Source organism: Drosophila sechellia, chromosome 3R, assembly GCF_004382195.2.
Source record: "Drosophila sechellia strain sech25 chromosome 3R, ASM438219v1, whole genome shotgun sequence".
In the NCBI taxonomy this organism is placed as follows: domain Eukaryota; kingdom Metazoa; phylum Arthropoda; class Insecta; order Diptera; family Drosophilidae; genus Drosophila; species Drosophila sechellia.
Window position 1 is genome coordinate 28,068,508 of NC_045952.1, and position 27,808 is coordinate 28,096,315.

The 27,808-nt window shown below is 46.1% G+C and overlaps 1 protein-coding gene across 1 annotated transcript; it reads right to left on the reverse strand.

Moving 5' to 3' along the window:
* Positions 1 to 27,649, reverse strand: LOC6612710 (dopamine receptor 2). The gene is given in 5 exon segments (XM_032721944.1): positions 1 to 2,522; positions 9,781 to 9,862; positions 10,190 to 11,827; positions 26,579 to 27,109; positions 27,407 to 27,649. Coding segments are annotated over 3 exon segments (2,424 nt in total). The 5' UTR covers positions 11,638 to 11,827; positions 26,579 to 27,109; positions 27,407 to 27,649; the 3' UTR covers positions 1 to 1,628.
* Positions 27,650 to 27,808: the final 159 nt, after the last annotated feature.

Sequence of the window (27,808 nt, forward strand, 5' to 3'; positions counted from 1 at the left end):
TTCCGTCTTAGTTGTCGCTTTTTAATCTCCTTGCGTAGTTTGTATATGGTAGTTACAGTTATAGTACACTCAATATATAAATCTAGGTTTGCTGTTTGCCGTTTGCAGTTGCAGCTTAGCCTAGGATGCGTGGCAATCAATTGAGTTTAACCATCTTGCTCGGAGCTTAAGGATAATGCTTAAGGATAATGCATTTACATGTACACTTAGACTAGACATGCTTGCACACCAATACACCGATACACGGATACAGACACAACGAGGACTCTATGAGCTATGTATGTCACTTATGAGCTACCATATTCAATATTAATAATTGCCATTTGTTTGGAATTCCCCATTCTCTGTTCCCTCCCCACCGCACCATCCATTCCGCTTTGTTTGTTTTTTGAAAACAATGAGCAATATTTCGCAATGGCTTGTTCCTACTCATCCATTAAACTGACGTCTCGCCATTGTTATTAGTTTTTCCCGCACCAGAGCCCCATTCTTCTACTCGATTTATTCGCCGACCTTGGGGGCGGGCCAATCAATCCTAATTGCACACATTAATTATTGCAAAATCGGAATCGGAGGAGCTTAGCCATCATAAGCATACATGTAGAGTGGTACAGAAGTTGATGGGCGAGCCTTTTGAGGGATTAATTCATTAAGCTGCCGCATTTCCCAACTTTCGGCTGTCTGAAGCACAATTAAAATTCACCCTATGCATATTGCTATATTGGTTTATATGTATGTAGTTCAGAGAACGTAATGGAGGATGGGCTAATTAGCTAGCCAACAATTGCAGTGATTATGACTTTGTACTTGGATCTCCTACGACTGGGAACTGGTCTTGAAGCCTGTTTGCCTGATTGTTCGAGTCCTTAAGTTGGTATAAATTCACATTGCACCCGTAGAATTTCAGTTGATAACGAACGAACAAGCGAGTTTCGAGTAACAGAAAGCTAGTTTTGAGCGACAGAGGAGTCAAAGTTAAGCTATGTACATGCATAGTATCTTCTTGGATTTCAGAGAGTCAGGTACTTGGACAGGTTGAAGACGTAGCTTTCAATTCAATTGCTAGACGTTTGAGACATTTACAGAACGGAACGAAACGGAACGAACATCTACATAATGGAAGATCTAAGATATGAGAGCTAACAGTTACACTAATCCCACTATGCAACTGCAACTGCAACCCCGTGTTTTTGGTGGTCGATATAGGGGGGGTTCCCTGTTGCATAGTGTTCTATCACCGATCGATAAGCTAATGAGTGGCTAGGCGAGTCTAGATTGCTATTTACACACTTCGGAGGAGGGGTCGACCTATGGACTGGCGAAACTCAATGGACACCTCTAAGCCAGTTGCAATTCGGATTGAGCTATATTGATTCGCTTGAAGGTAAAACTAACATACATACACAAATAATTGCTGGCGAAATGATTATTACATATAGTACATATTCTTATTGAAACCTGAAGAGCTGGTTAAATAACAGTAGGCAATAAGGTAAATTCAAAATCTGACTGGCTTAGAACTGTCCAAAGTATTGCCCGACCACCGCTCCTGATAAACACACCTATGTATATATGGTTGAATCTTAAAGCTAAAGTCTGGGCTGATTTCCGTGGTTCTGTTGCTGAGTTTACTTGACCGAGGAGCTGGAGGAACTCGACGCCTCCACGGGCTGGATCTCCAGTTGGGGCGTTGTCTCCACTAGGGCGAGTCCGATGCTCTCGCTCTCACTGTCGCTGACCTCCTCGTCGTCGTCCTCCACGTCGCCCAGCGTAGTTATTTGGCTCTGGACACTCTGGCACTGCTCCAGGATGCGGTGGTGGTTCCGCATCTGCACCTGATCCTCGCTGGCGTCGATGAGCGAGGGCGCAGAGGTGGTGTCCGCTCCGCCCACAGAGCTGATGATGCCATTGGGCGATCCCAGCGAGGCGTTCGAGCTGCGCAACCGTTTCATGCCCGTCATGGGCATGAAGGACACATGGTGACCCGACGAGTTGGAGGGTCCCGGGGTCAGGGCCTTGAGACTGGGTGCCAGCGGAGTAGTGGCCCCGCTCACAGAGCCTCCTGCACTGCCACTGCCACTCAAGGTGGGCGGCACCGAGGCGATCGTCAGGGTGGACACCGAGGAACGACGTCCTCCGACGCCCAGGTGCAGCGAACTGGCCGAGGCGGCCGCCACCGGAGGAGCACTGATGGTGACTATGGTCTTGGCCAGAGCGCTGTTCACCGCCGTGGTGGAGTTGTAGTCCCCGCGCATCTGCATCCCCGAGCTGCGGCGCCTGGAGCGGTGGTGGTGGCGGTGGAAGCTCTGGCATCTGGTGCAGGATCGCTGCGAGGACGAGGGCGTGGCCGTGCCCGAGGAGTGGTGCTGGTGGTGGGCGGACCGCGATCCGCCGCAGTTGCTGCCCCCGCTGCAGGTGCTGCAACTGCTCAGCTGCCGTCACATGAGCGTCCGGTCGATCTGGTTCACCGAGTGGTAGCCGAAGGAGGTGGAGGCGGCCACCATTGCAGCGGCCACGTGACACTGTGAGAAAAAAGAGGGCAGCAAGGGACAGAAAGCAATGATAACGTATTGAAAATAAATAAACGAAACATATTAAATAACATTCAAGTTTGAAATGAAACAATTAAATATTATATTAATGAATAGTAAAGTTAAGTAAGAGTGCATACACCAAGATATAGAAAAGATAAGTTTAAAGTAAACAAACAAGTGCCGAAGTAATCAGAATAAAGTTGGAAAGTAAGCGGGAAAACAAGCAACAATTGAATTCAATAAAGTTAAAAAACAATTCGGAGAGAAAGAGACAGAGACAGAGAGGGGTGAAAGAGTAGAAAGGCGAGAAAAAGCGTTTAATTAACATTTTGTTGTCTTATTTCGTTTCGAGAGTTTGCATAAAATTTGCAGGCAGTGTTTCCGGAAAAGTTCGTGTGTTATTCTTTTCCTTTCTTTTTTTTTTTGTTTTTCGTGGAGTGTGGCTGTAAACAAAATTGCCGTTTCAACGCAGCAGCAGCAACAGCAAAGCAACAAAGTGAAACGACAACAACAACAATGCACAGCCAGAGCAACAATAACAACAGCACCAGGTGGGTGGTGGGCGATGGGCGGTGAAAACGGAGGGAGCGTACAACAACAACAACAACAAGAACAATAACAAGAAGAGAGACGAAAACTGTTGCGGCTTTTCCTGACAGATTTCCCCTTGATTTCAACCATTTTCCCAGGCTTTTCCTCTATTCTTTTTTTGGGTGCAGTAAAAGTCAAAGCAAAATGCATGATTGAAAACGGCAAAACAATAAAAGAGTGGGTGGAAAACTAGGAAAAGAGCAACAACAAGCAGCCAAAGCAACAACAAAAGAGCGGGAAAATGGGCAAAGAAAAGCGGTAGCTGAAATTCCAATTTCTGGTTTTCAGTTTCCTTTTTTTCTCTTTTTTTAGGGGCTGAGAATAATAACAGTAACAACAACATTATCAAAAAACTTGTGAGTGTGCGTGTGTGTGTTTTTGGCGGAAATTCCAAGGGCTTTTCGTATCTTGCAAGTGCCTTGCTCCTAACCCGATTTCACCTTAAACCAAACCAACAAAAAACCCATCATCTTTGGTTGCCCAATTCAATTACAGGCTCACAGGCACCGCCTCCTTCTCCTCCAGGTCGCCTAAAAACTCTAGAATCCCCCGCCCATTTGCGTTCAATTTGCATTGCGTATACGCCGAGTGGTCCGTCGCCCTTCGCTGTGCGGTCGCAATTAGCTTAAATAATTGAAGAGCCTGACCGGATGGCCCGCTTAGCAGACGCCGCAGGCCAACTGGGTAATTTGCAATTTTTATAGCCCCCCGGCGATGTCGAAAATACACAAGAGCAGGGATGTTAGATAATCACTTTAGTTAGTTTTGCAGTAGATACTTTGCTTGAAGTGAGGTTGAACCTATACCTTAATAGCTTAATAGCGATTTGATTTATAGTATTAGTAATAAATTAAACTTATTACTTGTTTATTTACATATAAATTGATAGTTGAAATCAGTTCCTGGCCAACTGCATTTCCTTACCTTTTTCTAAATACTAATCTACCTTTTAGGACCTGCTCATAAAACCCGCTTATCTGGACTTCATTTCGCCTTGAGTATTTTTATGATAACACTTTAGTGACTCATTAAGGCTGGTCACCGAAAAAGAACCTTTCGTGCGGCTCCGCCAAAAGGTCAATGGCACCGTGCAGCTCCAAGATGGCTGTTTCGCGCACGAACTTGTCGCGGCCACGCCCCTTTGGCTAATTTATTGCCTGGCACTCAATAAACCACTCCGGGGTCCTGAGCTCCCCGGTATCCTGACTGCGGCCGAGCTCAAAGTTTGGCCATAGGCTAAGCTGCGGGGGCGCCAATCCCTACCCCTGCCCCGCCTGCTTAACGGTGAACTTGTCCGCTGACAGTCACAAAATGCCCGATTGCCAGGACCTCTTTTCGCGGCTCCCCCTTTGGAGCCTGGGCAGGACATTAAAAGTTACATGGCTGCCTACGAGAGTTCACACGGACTGGAGCTCGGACTTCCGCTCCAAGGACTCTGTCACATAATTATAAACGTTAATTTCACGTTCACAGTCAATTAGGGATAATTGATGTTTGCGCAACATTTGTGGTAAATTACATTTTGATGTTCGTCCTGCCCGAGAAATGAGCCATTATCGAATCCACGTATTCGGGATATATTGTGTGTATATAGAGGCACCCGATTATTGTTCCATTTAGTGCGCCTCAGTTCGTTTCGGTGGCATGAAATCGGTTTGATTAATCGGTTAAGCAATTTCGATTTCGAATTCAATTTGGACCGCCTCTCATAAATAGCACAAAGCCTTGGCCAATAATTGATGCAATTAGCAGCGATTATAGCAGCAGCATTTTAGCAAAAGCAGCACTGGCAGCCTGGCAAGGAGCAGAGTATATATTTATCAAGGATTGATTAAAGTACGTGCTATTTCCCTGAAGTTTTCGCTACTCGAAGGCCCCGAAACGCAGCAGCTCCGAGGATGTGGCAGTTGGCCTCCGGGTGGCCAGTGGTTTCCTCTGCAAACAGTTAGAAGCACAAATTCCTGGTTTACAAGCTGCCAAATTTATGCTAAACAGTCTCAGCTGCAAGTGTGTATGTGTGCGTGTGGCTCCGATTTGTGCGTGTATGTGTGGGTGGGCTCGGTATGACTAACTGGCATTTTCAATCAAAACATCTTGTTGCGCTCAAGTACACAGGGAGAAATCAACACCAACTCTTATGTGCTACATTTATTATAATTTTAACAATCATAAAATACTAGACTAAAAATCTTTCTATTGACTTTGATGTAAGATTTGTAATGAAAAGTTTGCTCGAATTTTCCAAATATTTTTGCTAAGAATATGAAATCAGTAGGGCGTACACGATACTTGACTTCATGGCATTTAAATGTCGCAATGATATGCCGCAAGTATAATAATTTTCGATATGTAAAACGATGGTTGGTTGACCTTTCGTCGATTTTTCCCCATGTGCACGCCCACCAAAGATGAAAGTCGAAATGGGATGCAAATGGGCAGAATGCGCTTATGTGTATGTGTGTGTGTGGGTGAATTCATGGGCGGGCGGTAATCCTTTACGGCTCATTAGGACACCGAGTGGGCGGTCAAGGGTGGGCACAAATGTCAGGCGGCCCACAGACGACAGTCGGCGATTAATCGGCGTGTTGAGGGTGCACGTGGCAGTGTGGGCGGTGGTGGCATTAAAGTTGAATGGAACTCGTGTAAAGTTAATTTTTAAGTGTCGAAATTGGACTGGCGACGACTCGCAGTGGCACACAGACAGCTGCAACTTGCGGCTGACCGCAATGTGCTTGAGGTGGCACAAAGATGGCCAACAGTGGGGCAGCCAAGTGCCGGACTTTTGAGGGCGGAAATCGAGTCCTTTCGGCCAGGCACCTAACCACACATCTGTAATATCCTCATTTGACCAAAGCCATTTCCACTTGCCGTAGAGCGGGCAAATTGCGGCAGCCGGAAGTCGCCTCATTTGTCGGCCAAAGGGCAGGTCCTTCCTGAGCAAAGGATTTGTCATAAATTATACAAATCGCAGGCAGTTAGCAAGGACAAAAGTGTAGGGTACCAGCTAGGACCTGTGATAAGTTTACTTTAATCTTTTAAATTTGACCTTGTACAACGGGTCGTATGCGTATTATCCTCCTCGCCATGTTTTGCTTTTTCAATTCTGGGCCAATCTCCTTGCTGCCCATTTTCCCCAGCTCGCTGGTGATTCATAACCCTCTTTTGGTTAAATTAAAGAATTTTGATACAAGTTTCTATTAAATTAAGTGCTTTCTTGTTGATTTATATTTGGCATTTAGTGTTCTGGGCAAACGTTCTGCAGCCGACAGGCAAACTTATAAAGTGCACAAACTTTATCCTTTGACAATCAATTCGCTTTCTTGTTGTGCGAACCAGCAAGCTTTAAATCCTGTGATGTTTTATTGAAGAACTAACTAAGAACTAACCCGAATGCCGGCAAATGCCTGCATTTTATTCAAGTATTATTTTAAGTAATCCCGCCCATTGAACGGAATTAGGGAACACCAAGTTTGAATGCTTCAAGTGTCGACTCAGTCGTGCCCGAAACTTCACATCCGCGTTCTTTGAATTGGCAGTGGAGGCACTTGGCAAATAAATTGGCATGCTCTTGGGTGTAATTGATATGATGACAGACACATCGCAAAGAAAAACCCCAAATCCAAAGGAGCGGATGCGGAAAGGCATTCGCATCCGCATCCGCATCCTTATCCCTACACCCACACAGCTACACCCGCACCACCACCAAGGCCAGACACATATTGGCTGTTGATTGCTGTAAATAACGTTTTCATCAATACAATTACATGTGTGTGGTGTGTGCGAGTGTGGTGTATGTGTGAGTGTGCGGGCTGTGTGCGCTTGTCGGCGGGCGAAAATTGAGTTGGAAATTTTTAAGTGCAAAAAAGTTTATGGTTCACTTGATAACACTTCTCAAGTATCGGTTGTGCGTGACTCCTTTGCGGATATTTCTCGCCTTCGGTGGGGAAAAGGTGGCATCCGGACTCAGATGCTATGTCGAGAAGGTCAAGAGGCCGGCCAAGTATGTATTGAGCCAAAATAATAAACAACAAACTAAAAATGTGAAACCCTTCCTTCTCGGTCATAAATCGCAGAGAAAAGACGGCCGAAACTTCACACACATTTCAGGCAATATTAAGAGTCCTTTTAGCTGAAACTTTTCGAATGAGCTTTTAATCTAATTAGTAGTTTAAGGCAGTCAGCAAAAAAAGTTTGGCTAATCATAGTTTCAGAAGTGAAAATCATAAGAAAATATCATAGAAAAATAATAACAGAAAAGCCAATCATTAAAGCAAAGTGAGCTTTTCTTTCTTAAGATCCTAAGTTTTTCCACAGATTTTGTGTTTTTCCACCACAAGTGTGCGTGCCTGTTAAAGCCGATCCATTCTATATTTAGGCCCTTTCATCTGCTTTCCCGAATCGCATAAACCATTTTCGCTCTGCCACAAGCGAGTATAAAAAGATCAACAAACACGTTATGAGAGAGCGGGGTTGGTGTTTCGGTTTTTCTTGTTTCGTCATTGTGTACACTGGGAAAATCTTTTGTGAGGGGCGACAGCAACGGTAACGACAACATCAACAGGAGCAGGAACATGGTGAGCAAAAACAGCAACAGGAAACGGTGACAAAAACGTTGAAAGGACATTGTGTCCTGCAAGAGTGTGTGTGCGAGTGTGTTTGAGTGCCCAGAGACTTTGTGGAAACTTTCGATTTTTCTTTTCTTTGTTTGTGCTCTTTTCATTTTCATTCAGCTTGTCTGCAACAACACACAAGAAACAACATCATCAAACAGAGAGGGCTCAGGTGTTGGAGCCCAGGGACTTTTTTGCGTGGGTGGACAGCTTTGTCAGTGTCCCGGTGTGTGTGCTTGTGAGTGTGTGTGTGTAAGGGTGCAACACATTCAACAGGTGCTTGAATCAGAGTCTGTTTTCGCGTCGTGTTCTTTTGCAGCAAGGTAAGCAAATCAGGAAAACATACATTACAGGGTGTTCCCGAAATCTCTAGAGTCGTTAAATCGTTTGACATTTTAAAGGATGCACATAAATGTTTTTTAATGATTATCCTCAAGCAAACAACTTGTTTGTAGCATATTTTGCAATATAAAATCTCTGGAGATTTCGAGAACACACCAGAGTGAAACGGAAACAAGGACACAAACAACAATGCCATGGCCGAGTCAACAAACAGGAGTGAGTGAGACAGCGCAGCCACAGACAGAGACGGCAACAGTAACAGATGCAGATACCAAAGAACGCAGACAGGATGCTCGTGCTTATCTCCCGGCTCTTTATGTGGGTGCCGTTCAAAAGACAACAGGACACACAGACAGAGAACGGAGAAGAACGGAGAGAGTCGCAGGACACCGACACAGAGTCAGAGCTCGCTTACCTTGCCATTGACTTACGGACAAATGGAGGGCGCTAGGGGGCGTGGCTCGGCGCCTTAATCATTGTCAACTAAATCTACGCTAAACTATATGTAGGTCTGCTCGCAGGAGTTGTGTCGCACGTGCTGAATGCCGTGCAGCGAGCAGGTCGAGTAGCAGCGCCGCGTCGCGAATCTCTGCAAAATCAAGAACGCCGCCGGAATCACAATCAGCTCCATTCGCCAGACATGGCTATACCATGTATATGCTGTCTAAGGGATGGGTGTCAGATGGGGATCCGTGGGGAAACCGTAATGACTTTAATGCTGTCGTGACATGAGGTATTTTGGGACAGGCCTCCGCTTCCGAAACTGACACTTTAAGCGTTTCTGATGGGTCGGCAAATTACTTGCCGAACAGTCGAACTTGCACAATTTATTAAGCAAAAAGTTTGCAATTATAAAGTTATTCGCCATCAGATGGTTTTGAGTTTAATGGGAATGCCCTACTTCAACATTTAGCTTTCAACTCATCACTCATACGCCACGTTGGACGGAAGATGAGACTATGTATTTTCTTAGCAAGTCATAAAATTAATTCAGCACTCATGCTTATACTAAAGTTGCGACAAGTTCGACTGTAATGACGAAAGTAAGCCCGTGACTTTGGTGTAATTACTTAGGGATCCTATTGACAGTGGGTCCTTGGAGGACGACAATGGATCTCTCCGTCGGCAAACAGTGGGTGCAACGCTCTTACGCTTCCATTCAACCCACGGCAACCCACTCAGGTGCAGCCAGAGTTGCCAAACATTAGAAAATTATTCATTAAAATCACGCAGAGGGTCGAGGGTCGACAGGTTGAGTGATGCGCCCCGGATGATTTATGCAGGATTGGGGGTGTGAGGATGTCAGAGGATGAGGATGAATCCGCGGCGGATGTCAGGAAGTTTTCATGGCTGCCTGCCATGTGTGAACGGAAGTCGCGGCCAAAATCGTGGGTGGGGGTTTGGGGGGTAAATGTCAGTTATTTTTCTGCATATTCATTAAGTTTGTAAATTAATTTCGCCGTTCGTTGAGTTTCGTTTTTGGAGCATACGAAAGTGGAGCGCTTAATTCACGAAAGCGGTCTCCATCAACCCCAAAACAGTGGATGCAACAACAAGTCAGCGGAGGAGAAAATGCGGAAAACCGTCAAGTTTCCCAATTTCCCAGACCGTATAAACGGGGAAGAGAATCGAATCACGTCGAATCGCATCGCCTGTCGGTGGATGAGAATGACAGTGGATGGAGTGGGTCGGAGAACACTCACCTGCGACTTGGAACGCATCGTGGGCTGGTACTTGCGGCGAATCTTGCGAGGACAGCACATGCATAGCAGACGCACAAAGGCCCTGGAAGAGAAACCATTTAGGATCGGGGCCAGCTGGGTTAAGCTCGTCATTCGAAAGCCACAAAAACGCAGCCCAAATAAAAAACAGCTCACAAAACGAGTACTTTCAGTGGCTTCGAGGGCACTCCACCGAAGGTAAACGGTAAATAAACATCTTCGTTCTGGCTAAAAATATATAAGCTTCCATCCCAGGAGCCAGGATAAGCTTAATCCTTGTGCATACTGGCGCACAAGATTGTTACTTAATAAATAAAATAAAGTTTGAAAATAAGAAACTGCGTTCCGTGGAGCTGAATGCCTCCGCTCAAGGATAACTAAGGATCCTCACCTGCGAAAGTCCCTGCTCCAGCAGGCGTAGATCACAGGATTCATGCAGGAGTTGATCCAGCCGAGCCAGGTGACGATTGCCGAGACGATCTCCTCGTGCTCGATGCACTCGATGCAGAACCCGGACAGCAGGTTGACCACGAAGAAGGGCAGCCAGCAGATGATGAACACGCCCATCACGATGCCCAGCGTCTTGGCCGCCTTCTTCTCCTTGGCGAACTTGGCCAGTTTCCTGGACAGCGAGAAGTTCTTGCCCATGTGCCGATGGCGGGCCAGTCCGTTGTTGTGCAGAGCGGATAGCGGCTCATCATCCGGCTCCTCCGGCGTGGAGGTCGTCGTGCCTCCGCCGTGATTGTGATGATGGTGGTGCGAATGGGAGTGCGAGTGGCTCAGGGATCCACCTCCACCGCCGCCTCCTCCTCCACCACCTCCTCCTCCGGAGACCTGGTTTTGCTGATCCCGCGTGGTGCCACCACGATGAATGCGCAATGTGAGCTGCAGCTCCCCGGAGGCCATGAGCACCTGCTTGGTTCCAATCTTGAGAGATCTCGTCTGGATGACGGCTGCCCTGTAGATGCGGCAGTAGGTGAAGACCATCACCAGCAGCGGCAGGTAGAAGGATATCGTCGATGAGAAGACCAGGTAGCCCAGGTGCTCGGTGAAGGTGCACTTGTAGGCGGGCATCTCGCCATCCCTCGCCGCCCGCCACCACACGATGGCCGGGAAGCTAATGGCACTGGAGCAGATCCAGACTGCGGCTATCAGTCCGGCCGCCCGCTTGACCGTCATCCTCATGGGATAGCTGAAGGGATCCGTGATGGCCCAGTAGCGGTCCAGTGAGATCACACACAGATTCAGTATGGAGGCGGTGCTGAAGAGCACGTCCAGGGACCGCCAGATGTCGCACCAGTCCGTGCCGAAGAACCACGTGTTCTCCAGCACCTCGTAGAGCGCTGAGAAGGGCATGACCACCAGGCCCACCAGGCAGTCGGCCACGGCCAGGCTGGTGATGAAGTAGTTGGTGGCCGTGTGCAAGTACCGCTCCCGGATGACGGCCAGGATGACCAGGGAGTTGCCGAAAACCGTGGCGAAGGAGAACAGGAAAAGAAAGGCCAGCAGGCCCACTCGGTCGTTGGGCAGGGCCTCCAGGAACTCGGAGAGATCGGGTTCCGGCGTGGTGGTGCCGCCACCTCCTGTTGCCACCATCGCAGGACTCAAGGTGGTGCTGGTGGCGGAGGTGGTGGCGTTCAAGACGAGCTCCGTGCTCGTGGGCAGCCCATTGAAGTAAAAGTAGACATCCTCGGAGATGTTGTAGCTGCCGAAGAACGACGGCGAGGGAGAGCGGGTCTGCGTCTGATTGAGCCCATCCACCCGGAGGAGCGCCAGGAGAGGCGCGCCGGCTCCTTCCGCTCCTTCCACTTCCGGCGACGAGCCATTGTCCTCCACCATTGCAACTCAGTGCTGTGTCGCTGCAGCTGACGCGAGTCCCTGTTCCAGTTGCTGTTCCTGTGCCTGTTTCTGTTCCTGTTCCAATTTCCCCGGCAGTTGCTGCTCCCGCTGCTGCAGTCCGCGGCTGCCAGCCAAATTAATGAAGCGCATTTTCATGTCCTTCGGCAGGACTCGCCTCCGGGCTGCCAAGCTGTCGAGAAAAGAGACAGGGAGGCTGGTGAACACAATGCAATCAGGACGAACTTAAGATAAAGTGTCGGTTTCACACATTTTATGGAGCGGCAGAATTATTTTAGCCACAGTGGATTTGAGTGGTGAACACCCTTGAACCCTTGAAAAACTTTTATAATTTCATCACAAAGTAAACAGCACATTCCATGTCGATTTTAGTTACCCAATCGACAACCTTAAATGCAATAATATTATTATTAGTGAGCAAATTAATATGAAAACCAATTAAAGTTGTTTTGAGTTTCGGGAAAGCCATATTTTGGATGCGCAAAGTCTGGCATAAAATGATATGATATGGAGCAAGTTCTAATTTTTATACTTAATCAAGTTTGGATTCTTTTGACAAAAGTTTTCGTCGGTCTAATGAAGCTATTGTAATTGAATCGCTGGCGGGGCGGGCTATAAATTTCATTCAATTAAAATGTTGACTTTCGCATCCACAGGTAACCGAGTTAAGCAAATTTCCCGCGCACAAAAGCTAAACAAACACATTAATTAGAGGATTTTTTGGGCTGCCGCCGCCTGCTCGGAAATCTGCAGGAGGAGGAGCTCACCAGCTTTCAGCTGCTCTACTGCGCCCAAAAGGTACGCAATTAATTGGCAAGCAGACACGCCAGCTGGAGGAGAGGTCCTGGCGCAGTAGAAGTGTAGTGGGGCGTGGAGGTCCTTCGGAGGCGAGTGCCACACAAATAAACAAATTAAATTACATTTGGAGTGCCGGGCTTGTTGGCAGGAAGTGAAGCGTGCGACCACCAGGACTTGAACTCCAGTTACCGGGCAGGATGACTAAGTGGATGCTGCCTTTGTCAGCGGCTTTTGACAGAGGAAGTCAACAACTGTGCGCCGCATTATTCAAGAGTCCTGGCTCCTGTCGCCGCGAGTTGATTGCTAAGCCCCGTGCCTAATGTAAACAGCTGGCGTTGGCGTCTCCATCCAGGATTTCTAGTGCACCATTCTAATGCTGCATTGCCACTCAGATCAGATGCTTCCATTTAAGCAGAAGAAATTTCGGGTTGGCTTAATCGAATCGAAGACTGAAGGTGGACGAGCTCAGTGCATTGGGAATAAGCTGGCTGCTCCTGCTTTGAATGCAAAGCAATCAATAAAATAGTCAGAGACTTTGTTTCAACTTCTCTTTTAAATTTAAGACTCCACTCGAGATTTTAATATTTATTAGATGTACATCCTTCGAAACCCTTTCCCTGCTGACGTTGTATGATTACGTGTGAAATTGCTTGCTAATTGGCTTATGGGACCCTTAAAATGGGCTTAATTCGCAAATTTGTGATCCTTTCAGGAGGTCCATATCATTTGTTACTTAGTTACGTTTGTGCCGTTCCTCCGATTATCACCTGTCATCGCCAGGCGTGGAGCTGTGGTGGCTGTAGTCTGCAGCCAATCGAGCGGAGAAGGACGAAGGGCTCAGTACTCGTGGCTCCTGCCACAACATCCTGGTTGCTCATTTCCGGGTCGCGTATGCCATAAATTCAGCTGCCTGCTGCCTTATGTTGGCTTATCTGGAACTCCTGCCCCTCGGTAAACGGGGTCCAGAACAGAACCAGAAGCAGAAACCGAACCTGATCCAAGTCTGACACGTTTATGGTTTATGTTTTCCTTGGCCACATGGCAGCCACGGCTGAAATTGCTGAAACGGCGGAGGCAGCGTCTTTTCGCCATTTCTCACTCGTCCTGGCTAAAAAATCCAACATTTTTTTCACTTACTCGCTCCGCCTGGTGAGGCTGTTGATGTGCAGTAAGTCAAAATGCGAGCGAGGGCTCAGGAAGTTGGCATAAAACAGGGCAACTGAACGAGAGACTCGAAAATATGTGTGCACTGGGCAAACAAATCTACAAACGTATTCTGCACTGGAAAAAAAGGGCTTAAATGTCGAAAGGCCAAAGTCATATCACTCATTTTATATTCACAGTGGATCATTTTTTCCCGAAAACATTGGAAATAATGGTCCAAATACGTATTGCCACAACTCGTTGAGCTCGTAATTAAATTCCCAATCGATTGGGATTCAAATTTGGAAGTTTTAATTTTTCGGATTTTTTTTGCAAATTTTAATGATGGTACCCCTTATAAAAAATGCGAAATTTGACCAAAAAATTATTTTTTCAAAATCCTCCAAAAAGCGATACTAATCGTTAGCATAGGTAATCAGCTTTAAAAAATTTTAATTTAAAGTAATTTTCTTAGCTGTGCGATTGTTTTTGGCCAAGTTATGTTCGAAATATCGTAATTTGCCAAAGTTTTTTTCCCAGTGTGGAAGAAATTCATATGAACAAGTGGGCGGTGGCCTGCAGCTCTCTGCGATTTTCTCATATTTTTTTGCGTCTGGGCCGAGAAATTTAATTGAGGCAACCTTTAAGGTTGTTGGTGAAAGTAAAAGCTGGGCAAAGCTGGCCGAGAGCCAAGTCTGGCCTCTATGCAAAATGCTTTCGGCCAGGCCAGCAATTTGTATATGTGTGAAAAACCTTTTGACCCTTTTCAGTTAGCTGGTTGCTGTGTGCGTGCGTGAAAAAGCGGAAAAGGCAGCGGGGTGGAAATGGTTAAGTCATTGAATGGCCTCATGAAAGTTAAGCAAACGCCCGTGCCGCATTTATATGCGGGTATACCGAAAATGGCCAGCGAGAGATTTTCCGGGAAAAGCGGTCGGAAAATCGTGCCCAGCATGCATGTGAGAATCCAGTTAGTTGTTTATATCGCCAAAAATTTCATGCAGTACAGAGTATTTCAATTTCGATGGCCCACAAAATGAATTCCCTGCAATGGCATTCCGTCTAAACCAACGAATTGGATTCGGAAATTCGGACCAATGAAGCAACGAATCACGTCAAATCACAACATAAAATTCTAGATCCTCGTGGCAAAATGTTTGGCATGTATCTCTGCCGCTGTGACAGCTGCAATAACAGTATTTGAATTTAAATCGAAGTCAAGGAAACCGAATGGGCGATTCCCGTTCGCCAGACGTCCAATAAAGTGCCAGCCGCCGGCCATTTGTTCAATTTTTATGCGAGCCGTAATTACATGAAGGGATTTTCCATGTCCCATTGTTGCCTATTGAATTATTAAAACTTCCGAGACGAGTCGATGTGTTTATTGAAATTGCCTGCCAAGTTGGAACCTAAGAACTGGCTGGGGAAATGGAAAAAACGGAAAAGCGGAAAAGCGGGCGAGTCTGCCACTACATACAGTCCAACTTCTTGGCCTCGAACTTGGCCAAATTGAATTTTCGTGCGAGTCGGCAACTTTTTGTTTGGCTCAAATTTCACTTACTTTAACTTTTTGATAATTTTAATAAAATGGAAAATGTGCGAGGGCTTTAATTTGCTCAGAACTCTACACCTCCATCCTTAAATATTTATTCGTGTTTTTACTGCAACAAACTAATAAAAAACCAGACAATTGAGCACTGAGTACAATGTGTCCTGCACCTTCGATGTTCGTAAGTTCCTGGATGTGCCAGCTCCGTGAAGTAGGCAACACTATTTTTACGGCCTGACGAGGCACTCCGCTGATGTCAAGTGTAATGCCCAGCTTGAGTGCCACGCCCCCTCGGAAAAGAAACCTAATGCCAGAATTTATTAGTGGTGCTGCCATTGTTGTGCCCGTCGATAAGGACATGTGCAAGTAGGTGGGATTGGGATCCTGTCCCGACATCCATTAATTTCGTGCACTATCGCTGAATTGGAATCGCATGGCGGATAGACGAGCAAAGCCGCCGTGACATTGAACAACCTTTTCCTTTTCGCAGCCTTCGTATTCAAATTAACTGGATGGAATAGACTACTATCACCGGGCCCAAAGTATCAGTATCGGTGGCACCCACTCAGGCGCTCAGTGGCCATAAATCGCCGCCTAAAATCTTCAAAATTGCTCCCCGAGCGATTTTTTTGGCGCTTTTGGGGCTTCGCTCCATTTTTTTTTCAGGTAAACCAAGCGAAACAAAGTGAAGCGTTCGAGTGGCTCCCCACCGGGGTCCAAATCTTTGACAATCTTAATGCGAATCCAAGTCAAACACACGCACTCTGGGGGAAAAGCCCTGTTTTCCCGACTAACCCGAGCGAGGCGAGGCACTAAAACGACGGTAAATACGGCGAGTTAAGGACTAAGGACTCAGTCAGCCAGTCAGTCAGTCCGTCAGTTGGGTTCCGTTTTGGTTGGGTCCACAAATGAAATTTAATCACGCGCGTGGCGAAAACGCTTCGCCATTCAGAGCGCCGATTTTTGCTTTATTTTCGGCTTTGTAACTTGTGTGCCCCCGACCGATTTGATAATGCGCCGATTTTTGCTTTATTTTCGGCTTTGTAACTTGTGTGCCCCCGACCGATTTGATAATGCCTTCTATATCCCGGCTTCTGGTCTCGGCTCCTGGCTCCTGGCCCCTGCCGGGCTGCTTAATTATGTCACAAATATTTACACCGGTGCAAGAGTGTCATGGCACGCGAGGAATCTAGCCGGGGCAAACAGAAATCAAACGAAACAACGGGCAGGGAGGAGGTCCTTTGTTTTTCGGATATACTTTATACTATATATACATTTTGTTCGCTATTCGGGGCAATCAAGGACGAATAAGGATGGCGGCGTGGTGGGCACGAAAGTGGATTCCGTGATAATGGCTGGCATTAATTTGTGACTCGCACAGACAGCTCGTGAGACGGAATCGACAGCCCAAACTCCGGCCCTCAGGATTGGCACCCAAAACGGAAGCGGCAGCAGAGAAACACGCAAATTATCCTTCTCGTTCTGCACTCGAATGGCAAAAATGAAAGTAAAATTAAATATAAAATATGGAAAAATGTATGCAAATTCTAAGTTAAGAATTTGAGCAGGCTTTTGCTAATGGTACACCCATGCGTATACGTAATGTGCCATGTGAATTGATCACCCATTTAGGGGCCGGACAACTTGGCGTATACGTAATATGCAGCCTAAGTCTGAATTCACTAAGCTTTAGCATTAAAAAACGCTTGGCAATCGAATTTCAAACAACTCTATTTTATTACCTTTCGATTCTTCCTTTCAGTGTGTGTGCTGCCCCCTTCGTTGCGAGCTGCTATTGTTGCGGAAATACCTTTGGCATGTTAAAAGTTATTGCCGACTGTGGCACACTCACACATGCTCCCCGGCAGAAAGACACATTTAACGCGCTTGTCACGCAATGAATAATGATTGGACAGGACGACAACCGGCAAGGACAACAACCAGGACAGCGGCAACGACAACGACAACTACAGCGAACTCTTCGCCAAACAACAAGGTGAATGACAACGGCAATGCCCAGGACATTCAGGATATTCGGGCTGTAGGCGCCGATACACTTACACCAACGTCTGCCTGCTGTCAGTGAGCCAATCGAGCATCGGGCATTACTTTAAGTGGCATATTGCTCATGCGACATGTGGTCCCCCGACCAGAGATGTCAGCATCTTGCCATCCTTTTGCTCCCCGGTGTGTCGTGATTAATAATTAACTATTGTCACAAATTGGATGTGGGTCAGGACTCGGGATGTGACTGTGCACAGGGAGAAATCTTCTGGTGACCAACATTTATAGGCAATCCCAAATAAAGGTTAGGCTTTAACCATATTCGAACCAATCTTTCAATGCTAGGTATTACCAAGTTTATTAAACGTTACTATGTCTTGCTGATGCTCCGCAAAGTGGCATCTGTTTTGATTTGCGAAACAAGCCCCCTTGATGACCAATTTCGCTGAAAGTTTTTCCCGTGCGGCTTCCGCCTTTTGTCCGTCCTTGTCGTGGCAAATCAAGTTACCAACCAAGCGGTCATGTTGGCTACCACACGGAATGTCCTGACAACCGTGACAGTCGCGGAATGCACAGCAAGCCGGGGAAATTCAGCTGAAAACGAGCTCTGACGTCATCCGGAAAAGCGGAGAGACGGAAAAACGCCAACTAATCCAAATCTCGTGAGCTGTCGTGCTGAGCACACATGAGCGAATCATTTGACCAAATATTTGCATAATTCGAAATCAATACCCCCAGCCACGACCTGAGTTTTCGAGTTCATCGCATACGGATTATGATTAATTTGTTGCAGTCGTCAGATGAAATGTGTACGGCTTTCAGTGTTTATTCCCCCTGCTCTCGCATTCCGTTTGCCACTGTGCAATATTTTCCCCGGAAATGCCAAATGGGGCCCGTAAACTAACGCTCTAAAACTACAGAGCCCGTTGACTTTTGCCGCCCCACCGACCAGCCCTACTCCCAGGATATAGGTTCACTTTCATTTCATCGTCTCAGGACGCACGCACGCACTCGTTTGATTGAGGACCCAAAGGACACATTTAAAGTTAGTTTTTGATGAGTTGGCATGAGTTTTATTAGCGGCGCCCAAAGTTTCCCTTTGACGCAGCTCTTCACATGCCGAATGAGGCAGCTCGATGAGCATCGGGCTTCTAAAGGCCATGGGGTACTGAATTAAAAATGTATCACATCGCAGGCTAACTGCGAATCCGGCAAACTGGCGGGGGTGGCTTCCTCTAATGGGTTTTTGCATAATTTTCGGGGCAATGAATTCCAGTCACATGACCGCTGACATATATGTTTCGGCGCTGCCTGATATGATAACAACTTGGCTTCAAACATGAGCAAATTACAAATCGTCTGCACACGCCGTCCGCATCCCCAATGCCCCGATGCTTCAATGCCAGTTACAATAATGAAACCCAATCCTCATCGGAGTTCCCATCGGTGCTGCGGATTTGGCTTGGAAAAGTGGACCAATTTGGCTAATTAAGAGGGAAAATAGCGGGAATTGCTCTTACGAGGCATAAGGATATAGAAAGTCCTTTTAAGTCCTTTTATATTTGTGAATCATAGTTTATGCTGTGAAATAGTAGATGTATTACTGCCAAGAACTAAATGGTTATTATTGAATATTGGCAGCTTATCATAATTTTCTCGGCTTATGATTGCTTATGTAGTATACAATTTTCCCGCCAAAAGTTCCCAAATGGCCTCGGCACGTGTGACTGTGAAACAATTTGAGTTGCAGGATAATTTCGATATAATAACAAGATGCCAGAAGTCACGTCGTGGGTGGGTGTGGGCACTCCGCCAGGACGAGTGGAAGCGAATTCATCAGCGCTCCTGTCAAAGTCGAACTGAAATATTGAAATATTAACTGCCGGATGGCAGATAAGGACGAAAGCGGAGGCGGCAAAGACAAAGGACACAAGGAGTTGCCTCGGGCGGATGAATATAGCAAGACAATGACACTGGGACTACATTACTTTTCTTTCCTCCGCCTTTCCTCTTGAATATCACCCCTCCAATATCTAATACACTTCCCCACTTATCAACTGCTCCTAATGGCCACGCAAAACGGCCACTTATAGTTTTATTACTGCCTCGTATCCATTTTGATTTGCTGGCTGTCGTGAGAAAACAATTTTCTACGAATAATTTGCCAGCCATATCTGTGGGGGCTTTTGCGATGGTATATCAATTTTGTGCTGCTATGTACTGGGAAAAAATATTTCATTATAGATAGAAAGACGAACCTAAGAACTTATGACTTCACAAATAAATTCTAGACAGTCAATAACTTTTGATAAGTAATCCTATAGAAGTGGGACTTTTTCAAGGATTCATTTGAGCAAAGGAGACCCATATTTTCTTCCCAGTGCTGCCGCTCTAACATGATTTACACAATAAGTGTCATGCAGGTCCTGTGGCCAGCGAGCACGCAGGTCCTGTCGGCACATAATGCACTCGGTCGGACTTGGCCATAGTTTACCATTTCGCCAGAGAGCCGGAGGCCTTGGCCATTTTGCTGGCAATCCCTGGGCCGAGGGCTTATCGTAGCTGTGACTGTGCCAGTTTCTGTTGCTCTGGTTGCAGCTTAATCGGGGCATCTTGGCCCAGAGTTAGAAGTGCATGTGGGCAGGCTTGGAGTGACATTCTAATCAAGTGCACATTAGCATGCTGCCATAGAAGTGCTGCGAAGTGGGCTAAGATCCGCGGCAGTCATGCAACAGCACACGCCACACTTTCCTGCAGCTGATTAGATTTGCCACGCTGCCGCGCGGAGCGCAGATTTTATGGCTAATTAGGTCGCGAAATTAACATTAAATGCCAATCTGCGCGGCACGGAAGTTGAGAAAGTTGCGAAAGTCGGAGGAAGGATGTGCAAGGATATGTGTCTGTGCGATATGTGTGGCTTGCGGATGCCTGACATTTGCCAACTATGGCAGACAAGTTAAGACCGCACTTCGCAGCGGCGAGGTGGCTGCGAAAAACTCATTTCGACATAATTAGTTGAGCGAAGGGGGTCACCCTGCCAAAAATATACACCCCCACCAACCACCCCCCACCCGGGCAGCTCGCTTTTCAGCATTTCCCATTTCGTTCGGCGGCGAAATAAAATGAAAATTGCTCACAGTTACCGGCAATATTCCTTAGCCATCTCGTTTTCTGCCAACTCAGGCAGTTTATTAAGGCGAAAATAATAAAAAAAAATATTAAAAAAAACGAAAAAGAAGAGCGGCAGGCCAACAGAAAGTCCGGGTATTAAATGCCAACTGAGCAAACTCGGCACAAAAAGCGAGCCAAAAACCAAACAAAAAGGTGAAAATTAGAAATATAAATAAGCATGTATATTTATGGCGCTACAAGCCAAGGAAAACAAAACAAAATCTGCTTCGCTCAGCTATTTGCAATCATGAGAAATATTATTTTAATTTTGGTGTAATAATTTGCAAGCGAACATCATTTTCATAAGCCCCCACCCAGCCAGCAACCCCCACTTGGCCCCCTTGCGCGAAAAGAGGCCAAATGCGAGATGTCTATCCTTGGCATGGCACGAAAATGAATTTAAATACCTGAACGTGGCTCGTGCCCACGTCGACCAAGAGCCACCCCACCACCCAACCATCTAACCACCCCCTCTCCCGGTTTTCCACCTCGTAATGCTGCCAGGAAAACACGCATCTACGCTCATCCAAAATCATCAAGCGACTGGGGGACAGGACCTCCGCTCGGCTCCACTCTGCTCCAGCCGCATCCTCTCATCCTGCGGCTGCCACCGGCGAATTGTCATTCAAATCTGTCGCATCGCCCACGGCGCCTACTGGGTGAGCGGTGGGCGTGGCAGGGGGTGGGCGTGTCAAGCACGCAGTTTACTGCAAATTTTATTTGTTGCTGTAATTTTGAGCGTTTTGCGCTTAGCGGCCGCCTGAATCTGAACTTACACCGAGAAAAAAAATGGCACAGATCACCATTCAGTTTTCAAAAATGTTTCCTAGCTTAGTTAAGGTAAGTTTCCAGTTTAATAGTATAAACTATTGTAAGCCAAAAATCCTACAGCTTATAATGAGTTACTCTTTAATATCATCTTGTTAGCCATTATTTTTCGCTGTGTTTTTGCCACCCTGCCTTGGCCGCCTTTGTGTGTGTGCGAGCTGAATCCGTGTGCCTTGGGTCTGTGTGTGTGTGTGCGTGCCATTCATTATTTTCAATTTTTCAATTCAGAAAGTTTCCATTGCCCGTTTCTGGCTGTTGTAAAGTGTTTCGTCCCTAGCGGAGCCAATTTTCGTAAATTTTTGCAATTTATTACGATTTTCGTTTAATTTCGTTGTCGCCGCGCGTCCCACCCTGGGGCAAAAAAAAAAAAAGAATCCGCTGAACCGCCGCCCACCAGTCGCCTTTTTCCATGTGGCATTTCAAATTTGTGGCATAATTTCCAGGGCGAAGCAAGAAAAAATGGTGGCACTGCGGTGAGTGGGTGGACTCGATGGTTGGATTGGCAAGAAACAGGCCACTCCATCGATTATTGCCTGTTAATTCTTCTCGTTGGCTGGGTGTTGAAAAGTTTGCCCAGTGAGTCGCCGAGAAGAAAAGTCAATTAGACCAATTGAACTGGCGCGCCAGAAATTGCAGGGCCCCAGTTCGTGGAAATCGAAAAGTTTTGGCGCCCCCGAATATTCGAGCGAGCGGACAATTGTAAGTGACAGCACGTGTTGGGAATTAGCTAAGTAAATGAGGGGGCTCACAGATCCTGCCAGGAATGAAAATGAACAGCCGAGTCCTTGGGGACCTTGCCTAAGAGCCAGCAAAATAATGGAAAGCCATTTGATGGCTGAGAGAGCTCGCAGTTCCATTGAGCCGAGCTTACAAGGAGCAGCCACTAGCCTTCGTTCTTCATTAGCACCACACTGATGTACGATTATTTGCGGGATCACATGCCCATATCGGAGTGGAAAATGTCTCGTTTTTCCTGGCTTACCTTGAGGCCTCTCTCCGGGCGACGTGCCATCAATTTCCCAGGCCTCAATCCTTTTTGGCCAAGTGCCCAAGTCGTCCAGCTGCTACATTAATCATCCCCCAGTGGCCACTAGCAAAAAAACAAAGAAAACTCGACCGCAACAACAGCTCTCTCACTCACACTCGCACACAGTCGCTTTTGGCCAGGTGGGTTTCGGGCCCGAACTGCTGGCCTGTCATAAGTTATTAACAAAACAACCCTTTAGCCCACATACGCCAAAGCAATTCGTAAAGTGCCATCACAGGCTTACTCACGCCCCCACACACACACACTCGCATCTATAGATACACAGATACACACCGCACGCACACCAGCGCACGGAGTGCAATTCAAGACAATACTTTAAAACCGTCGAACAAGAAAGAGGCTAAATACACAGAGAGGCAGGAAAGAGAAATGGCTTAAATGGCTTAATGGCCAACTTAAAGATGCCCAAAAGTATGCAAGACTATTTTATGCCTTAAAAAGCTCTGTGGATTAATTCCATGATTTGGTGCATACTTTTAAGAACCTTTCTTAAATAATAGTAGTGAGTAGTAGGTTAGCTGCCAATATAATTTGCAAGTTTTGCGACAACCAACTCCCAATTTCGTTCACTGCACTGATTGGACAAACAAGCGTCGGTAGCATTTTGCAGATTTTGTGTGGAATTTCAAGCACGTTGCATTCTGTTACATTTTCTTCCTCGGGCGAAAAGGGGGCGAAGGATTGGGGGCGGGGCCCAGCTGGATGGATGGATGGCCGTATTGGGGAGCGGGGTGCATCCGAAATTATGACCACTCGGACCCAATTTACTGGCAGTGTGCCAAGGTCGCAGACGTCGCTGCCTGTGGCGGCTAGCAGCTCATTGGAATTCGGAATTTGGAATTTTCATTAGTGTTACAAGTGCGTCGCCATTGAGACGGGCGGCCAAGTCGCCAAGCCAACGAAGTCACTGAAAAAAGCGGTGACCTTTGCGGATCCACTGCTCACGCATGGGGCGGGGTCACCAGTGGACACACGGACATATGTACGTACAGACACATGTGTGTGCAAGTGAAACATCCCAACAAGCTCAAGATAAATGTGCTGCGGGCAGTGCAAAAGTTTCGCATGTTTGGCATTGCAAGCTTTCAGGGGCGTTTCCAACAGCATTCATCCTTGCAAGGATCCGCTTCCAAATGCGGTTAAAAAGGACTTAAGGACACGCCTAAAAGCTGTGCGTACTTTAATTGAGCCCTTGAATTAGCTTTTATTGTTCACGAGCTCCTTTTTAAAGTTCAAAAAAGTATGTAACCAGATTAGAAACATGCCATTTAAAAAGTTAGAATCATATTCAAGTATAATTAATATTTAAAAATTTTTCCAGCCAACTTTGAAGTGGCGCTAGTGTGTAAAACTATTTAAGTGCCACGCCCACTACTCCTGCGTCTCCCCCCGAAAAACAATGTTGCAAATTGCCGCCCGCTTTGTTGCTGTTGCGGTAATTGCACTTGGTGGTTTATTACCCACACAGCCATAAAATGTAATGCACATGATGTAAGTGCTTAAATATGGCAGAGGCTCCGCCGATGCGTAGCCCCCAAAAATTTTGACTGCTGTCAATGTCGGTAAGCGTTGCACATAGTATGCTTATAAGTATATAAGGAAGGGGTAGCTAGTATATCCCGTTCCCTCCCTCATTCCATCTGGAACCGCCAAATGCCAAATTATTCCACCTGACATTATTCCGTCGACGTTTATCGGGGATTTTTGGTTTCGCCAGCACTAAGCAAACAGAACTGAAAGCGGATTTGTGTGTGTTTGTGCTGCGTTGTGCATACATTGTTGTCCTTCGTCCTTTGTGTCCTGTGTCATTGTTTGCATGTGCGGTGTCGAAGTAAAATCGAAACAATCAAGGAATGCGGCACAAATAAATCGCCATGCCTCTGCATTTGACGCACCGAAATATCCTTAATGGCGGAGGGGAAAAGCCTCAGGCATTTCTTGCTACTACAGTGGAGCTTCTGTTTGAGAAGTTATTAAAGTAAGACCTCGAAGGATATATAAATAACTTGCAGTGACAAGTTACAAACTAGACAAGGTGAGTCTAGATTTTTCCATAGTTAGGATTTAAAGCTTTAAAGTTTTTCAATTTAGGCTGTCCAGGCCGGATAATATGCAAAACTTAAGGACAAGCCTATTTTCACAACACCTTAATTGCTTTGCAGAGAATTCAATTAAGTTGCAGCTGCAGAAGCTCATCTGTGGGCCAGCAAGGATACGAGGATTGGGCAGACCTTAGGTTTGATTTGCAACACTGGGTACATGTGAGTGTGGCACTTCCGCTGTGGCAAATGGATTTCCTTTGTGTTATCGAAAGCATTTTTAGCCCACAACACACACGCGCCCATAAACATCCAATTCACAAACTATTTCAATTACAAAGAGGAGGAAACTGGGCTGCTACAAGTGCGTAGCGTACCTGTGTGCGTTTTCTTGGGGAAATGCGGGGGAAAAGGGCTTTTCTATTTCCGCTGCCAGCAACGCACAAGTGCCGTTAAATTCACGCGGCTTTCCACTGCAGCGGAAATAAATGTAGGACTACAAATCGTGCTGTTTTCTCTTAAATTAATTTATATTTAATAAATATTTGCCAAACAAATGGATTTGACTTGCAAAGCTGGCACACAGAAATGCATCAGTGATTCCGGAGCAAATAGAATGCAGTTCAATCGATGGCTGATCTACCGCAAAGTGTCTACAGGCAAATTTGTGCCGAATAAATATATTGATCTGCCAAACCAGCGGATATTCGATTTGCAGAATGCGAAGCCTCAAACTTGGCTGCAGGCTGCTATTATTGTGGCCGCAGCTGTGCACACAGGACTGTGAGCTAGGACCTGTTCTGCTCAGCTCCTCGGCGCTGAAATATTTATATGCAAATAAATAGTTTAGCGAGCTATCAACTACTCATGTGTGCGTGTCCGTGTGCCATTGTCATTATGCGTAGTGTACACATATCAGGGGCGGTGCTCGTCGGGGGGCGCGTCATAAACAACACACACACACATGTATACATGGCACACAGATTGTTAGAGAGGGAATCCTTCGAGCTCGGCGTACTATTACCCATTAATGGTGTGCGGCGTTTAATTGCTAATCTATTAGTGCCAGGACAGGACCTCGAGGTGCTGGGGCTAAGACCCGGATATTAGAGAGAATCATATCCGTGTGAGGTCAGGTCGAGAACGGGTGGAGTGGGCAAGGCGACTTAATTGCCAGGAATGCGTCTTAATTATAAAATCAATGGGCAAACAAAGGAAGCTGGAATTTGCACAAGAATGAGCCGCCTAATTAACCAGAATGTCTGTTTGGGCTCGATGGAATTCACTTTTATGTCAGCTTTTTGTGATGTGGTATGCCGATACATGTATGTACATACATGTGTTATGGGTTTGTTGCGCCTTAATCGACCGTAATGTAATTAAATGCCGGGCCAAAAGAGCCAATCAAAACAAACCCAAACTATGGCCAGAAACCAGAGCGGCGAATGAGAAAAACAAAAGACTTTTCGAATAGAATTTGCATTGGCAAAAAATTGTGTATATATTTGTGTACGCCAACATAGTGACGCTGTTGACTTTCATTACCTTGCGCAAATAGAGGGAAAGTCATTAAAAATTTTAATGAAGAAAGTTTTTTCCTTTGTTTCCCGTTGTCGCCGTCATCATCGTCCGTCGTCTTCGGCGCCGCCTCAACTTGATATTTAAATTTTGTTTTTTGCCAGCATTTCGCCGCTTTATTGTTAACAACAATCGTGCTATCCGCATCCGCATTCGCATCCTCATAAACGGCATGATTTATTGGAGCGATAAAGCGATTAAATTAAAATTGATTTATATGGCAGGAGCGGCGAGGACAACTAGCAGTCGGATGCCTCTTGTGTCCTGATTATGTTGGCCCGCTTTTCCGATGGAGGCAAACCGAAGTAAAAACTTACTAATTTATGCAAAGCAGGCGGACTGCTTGAGGAACTGCCCCGGGACAACATGGCGTAAGATTAACCTAAATGTTCGGCCCTGATTCTCCCTGCTTTACATTTAAATTGCCAAACTAAAAAAATACAGCGCCCGTGGCTTGAATTACTTTCCGCTGCGAAAAAGGTCCTCGTGTATCTTGTGTGTTCTTTTCCGGCTTGTTTGTGCTGGCAAAAAGGACAGCCACGCAACTAATTTGTTCGGCACAAATAAAGGCCAAATAAATAGAAGAAAATTGACGAACTTTTACCCGAACCAGCTTTGATTTCGACCATGTTTATTGAATTCCGAGCCCGAGTTTTATTCGTCCTGCCGCCTAAACTACTCTGACTCCCTCAGTTCCCCCAGCTTGGAGCTGCAACACAGCAGTTGCAGAGGATTTGGGCCGATGATGATGGCCCAATCCACACTCACCGTCGGATGCAGTTCCTCCTGCCTCCACTCGCTCTCTCTCTCTCTATCGATGCCGCAGCTGCACGTCCTGTTGCCGTTGCCCCGTGGCGATGTCCTTCGAAAATTCCGGTGCCTTATTTTTCCTGTTTGTGTTCCTTATATTTTGCTGTCGCCCGGACGGCTGTTGTGGTTCTTGCACTGACGTTGCGGTCCAAATTGAATTTCACTTGGAAAATATACGAGCATGATTAATCACTTAACGCCAGGACACTCTGGCCGCACACCCAGCCAGGACCAAGGATATCCAACCCGCACTAGACGTTCCCGACTGCCGACAAGAAGGACCGCATTGCGTTAACTCGTTTGGTTTGCTGCAGCTGATTCGATTTGCCAGATTCCGGTCGACCATTAGCTTTTAAGTGTCTTCTTTCGAAAATGTTTCCACTCTCTATTTATTATTTATTAATTTTGTCAGTTTGAACTTTTGATTTACTATTTATTCATTTTTGCAAGTACTTTAATATATTTTAAAGACTCTAGTTCTGAGTATTACTAAAAGAAGTAATGTAGTGATTATTTACGGAAATATTTAGATTATTAAATAAAGTATACGTTTTTGAATATTTTTCTTAGTTTCAATTTGAATTTTTTTTATAACTATTTGTAAATCTTAGTTTGAGTCATTTAATCAACGACAAAAGAAGTTTTAAAATATAAAGTAATTCAACATTTTTAAAGTTTTTGTTTTTAAATTTAATCACCTAAGTGAAGAAGTTAAAGAAATGAAACAGTATTTCTCGAAATAAAGAATCACCAAAAAAAAAGTTAATATATATTTCATTTATGTACCATTTGAGAATTCATTAATTTGAGTAATTTAGTCGTACAGCACTTTTTGATGCAATCACTGCGCCATTATTTGGCGACACCGTGTTCATTCACTCATTCATTCACTCGCTGAGTTCGCTCGTGAATTTCATTCACAAAAATTTCGATTTTGGGCAGTTGGCGGAGCAGAGTCCAGCGCGACCAGGACGCCACTGAAAACGACTGAAGGCGCCCGAAATCGGAGGAAGAACGCGGCCAGGACCTGCCGCGAAGGCTCACAGCACGGGAGTGACGAGGACGCTCGGCCGCGGACTTCGGCTCGGCCTGCGTGGAGTGACGAGCTGGCAGGATAACACACGAGGACGATGATGGCAGCTCTGCCTGCAAGAAGCTACCATTGACGGTTTGCTGGGAGGCAGCAGC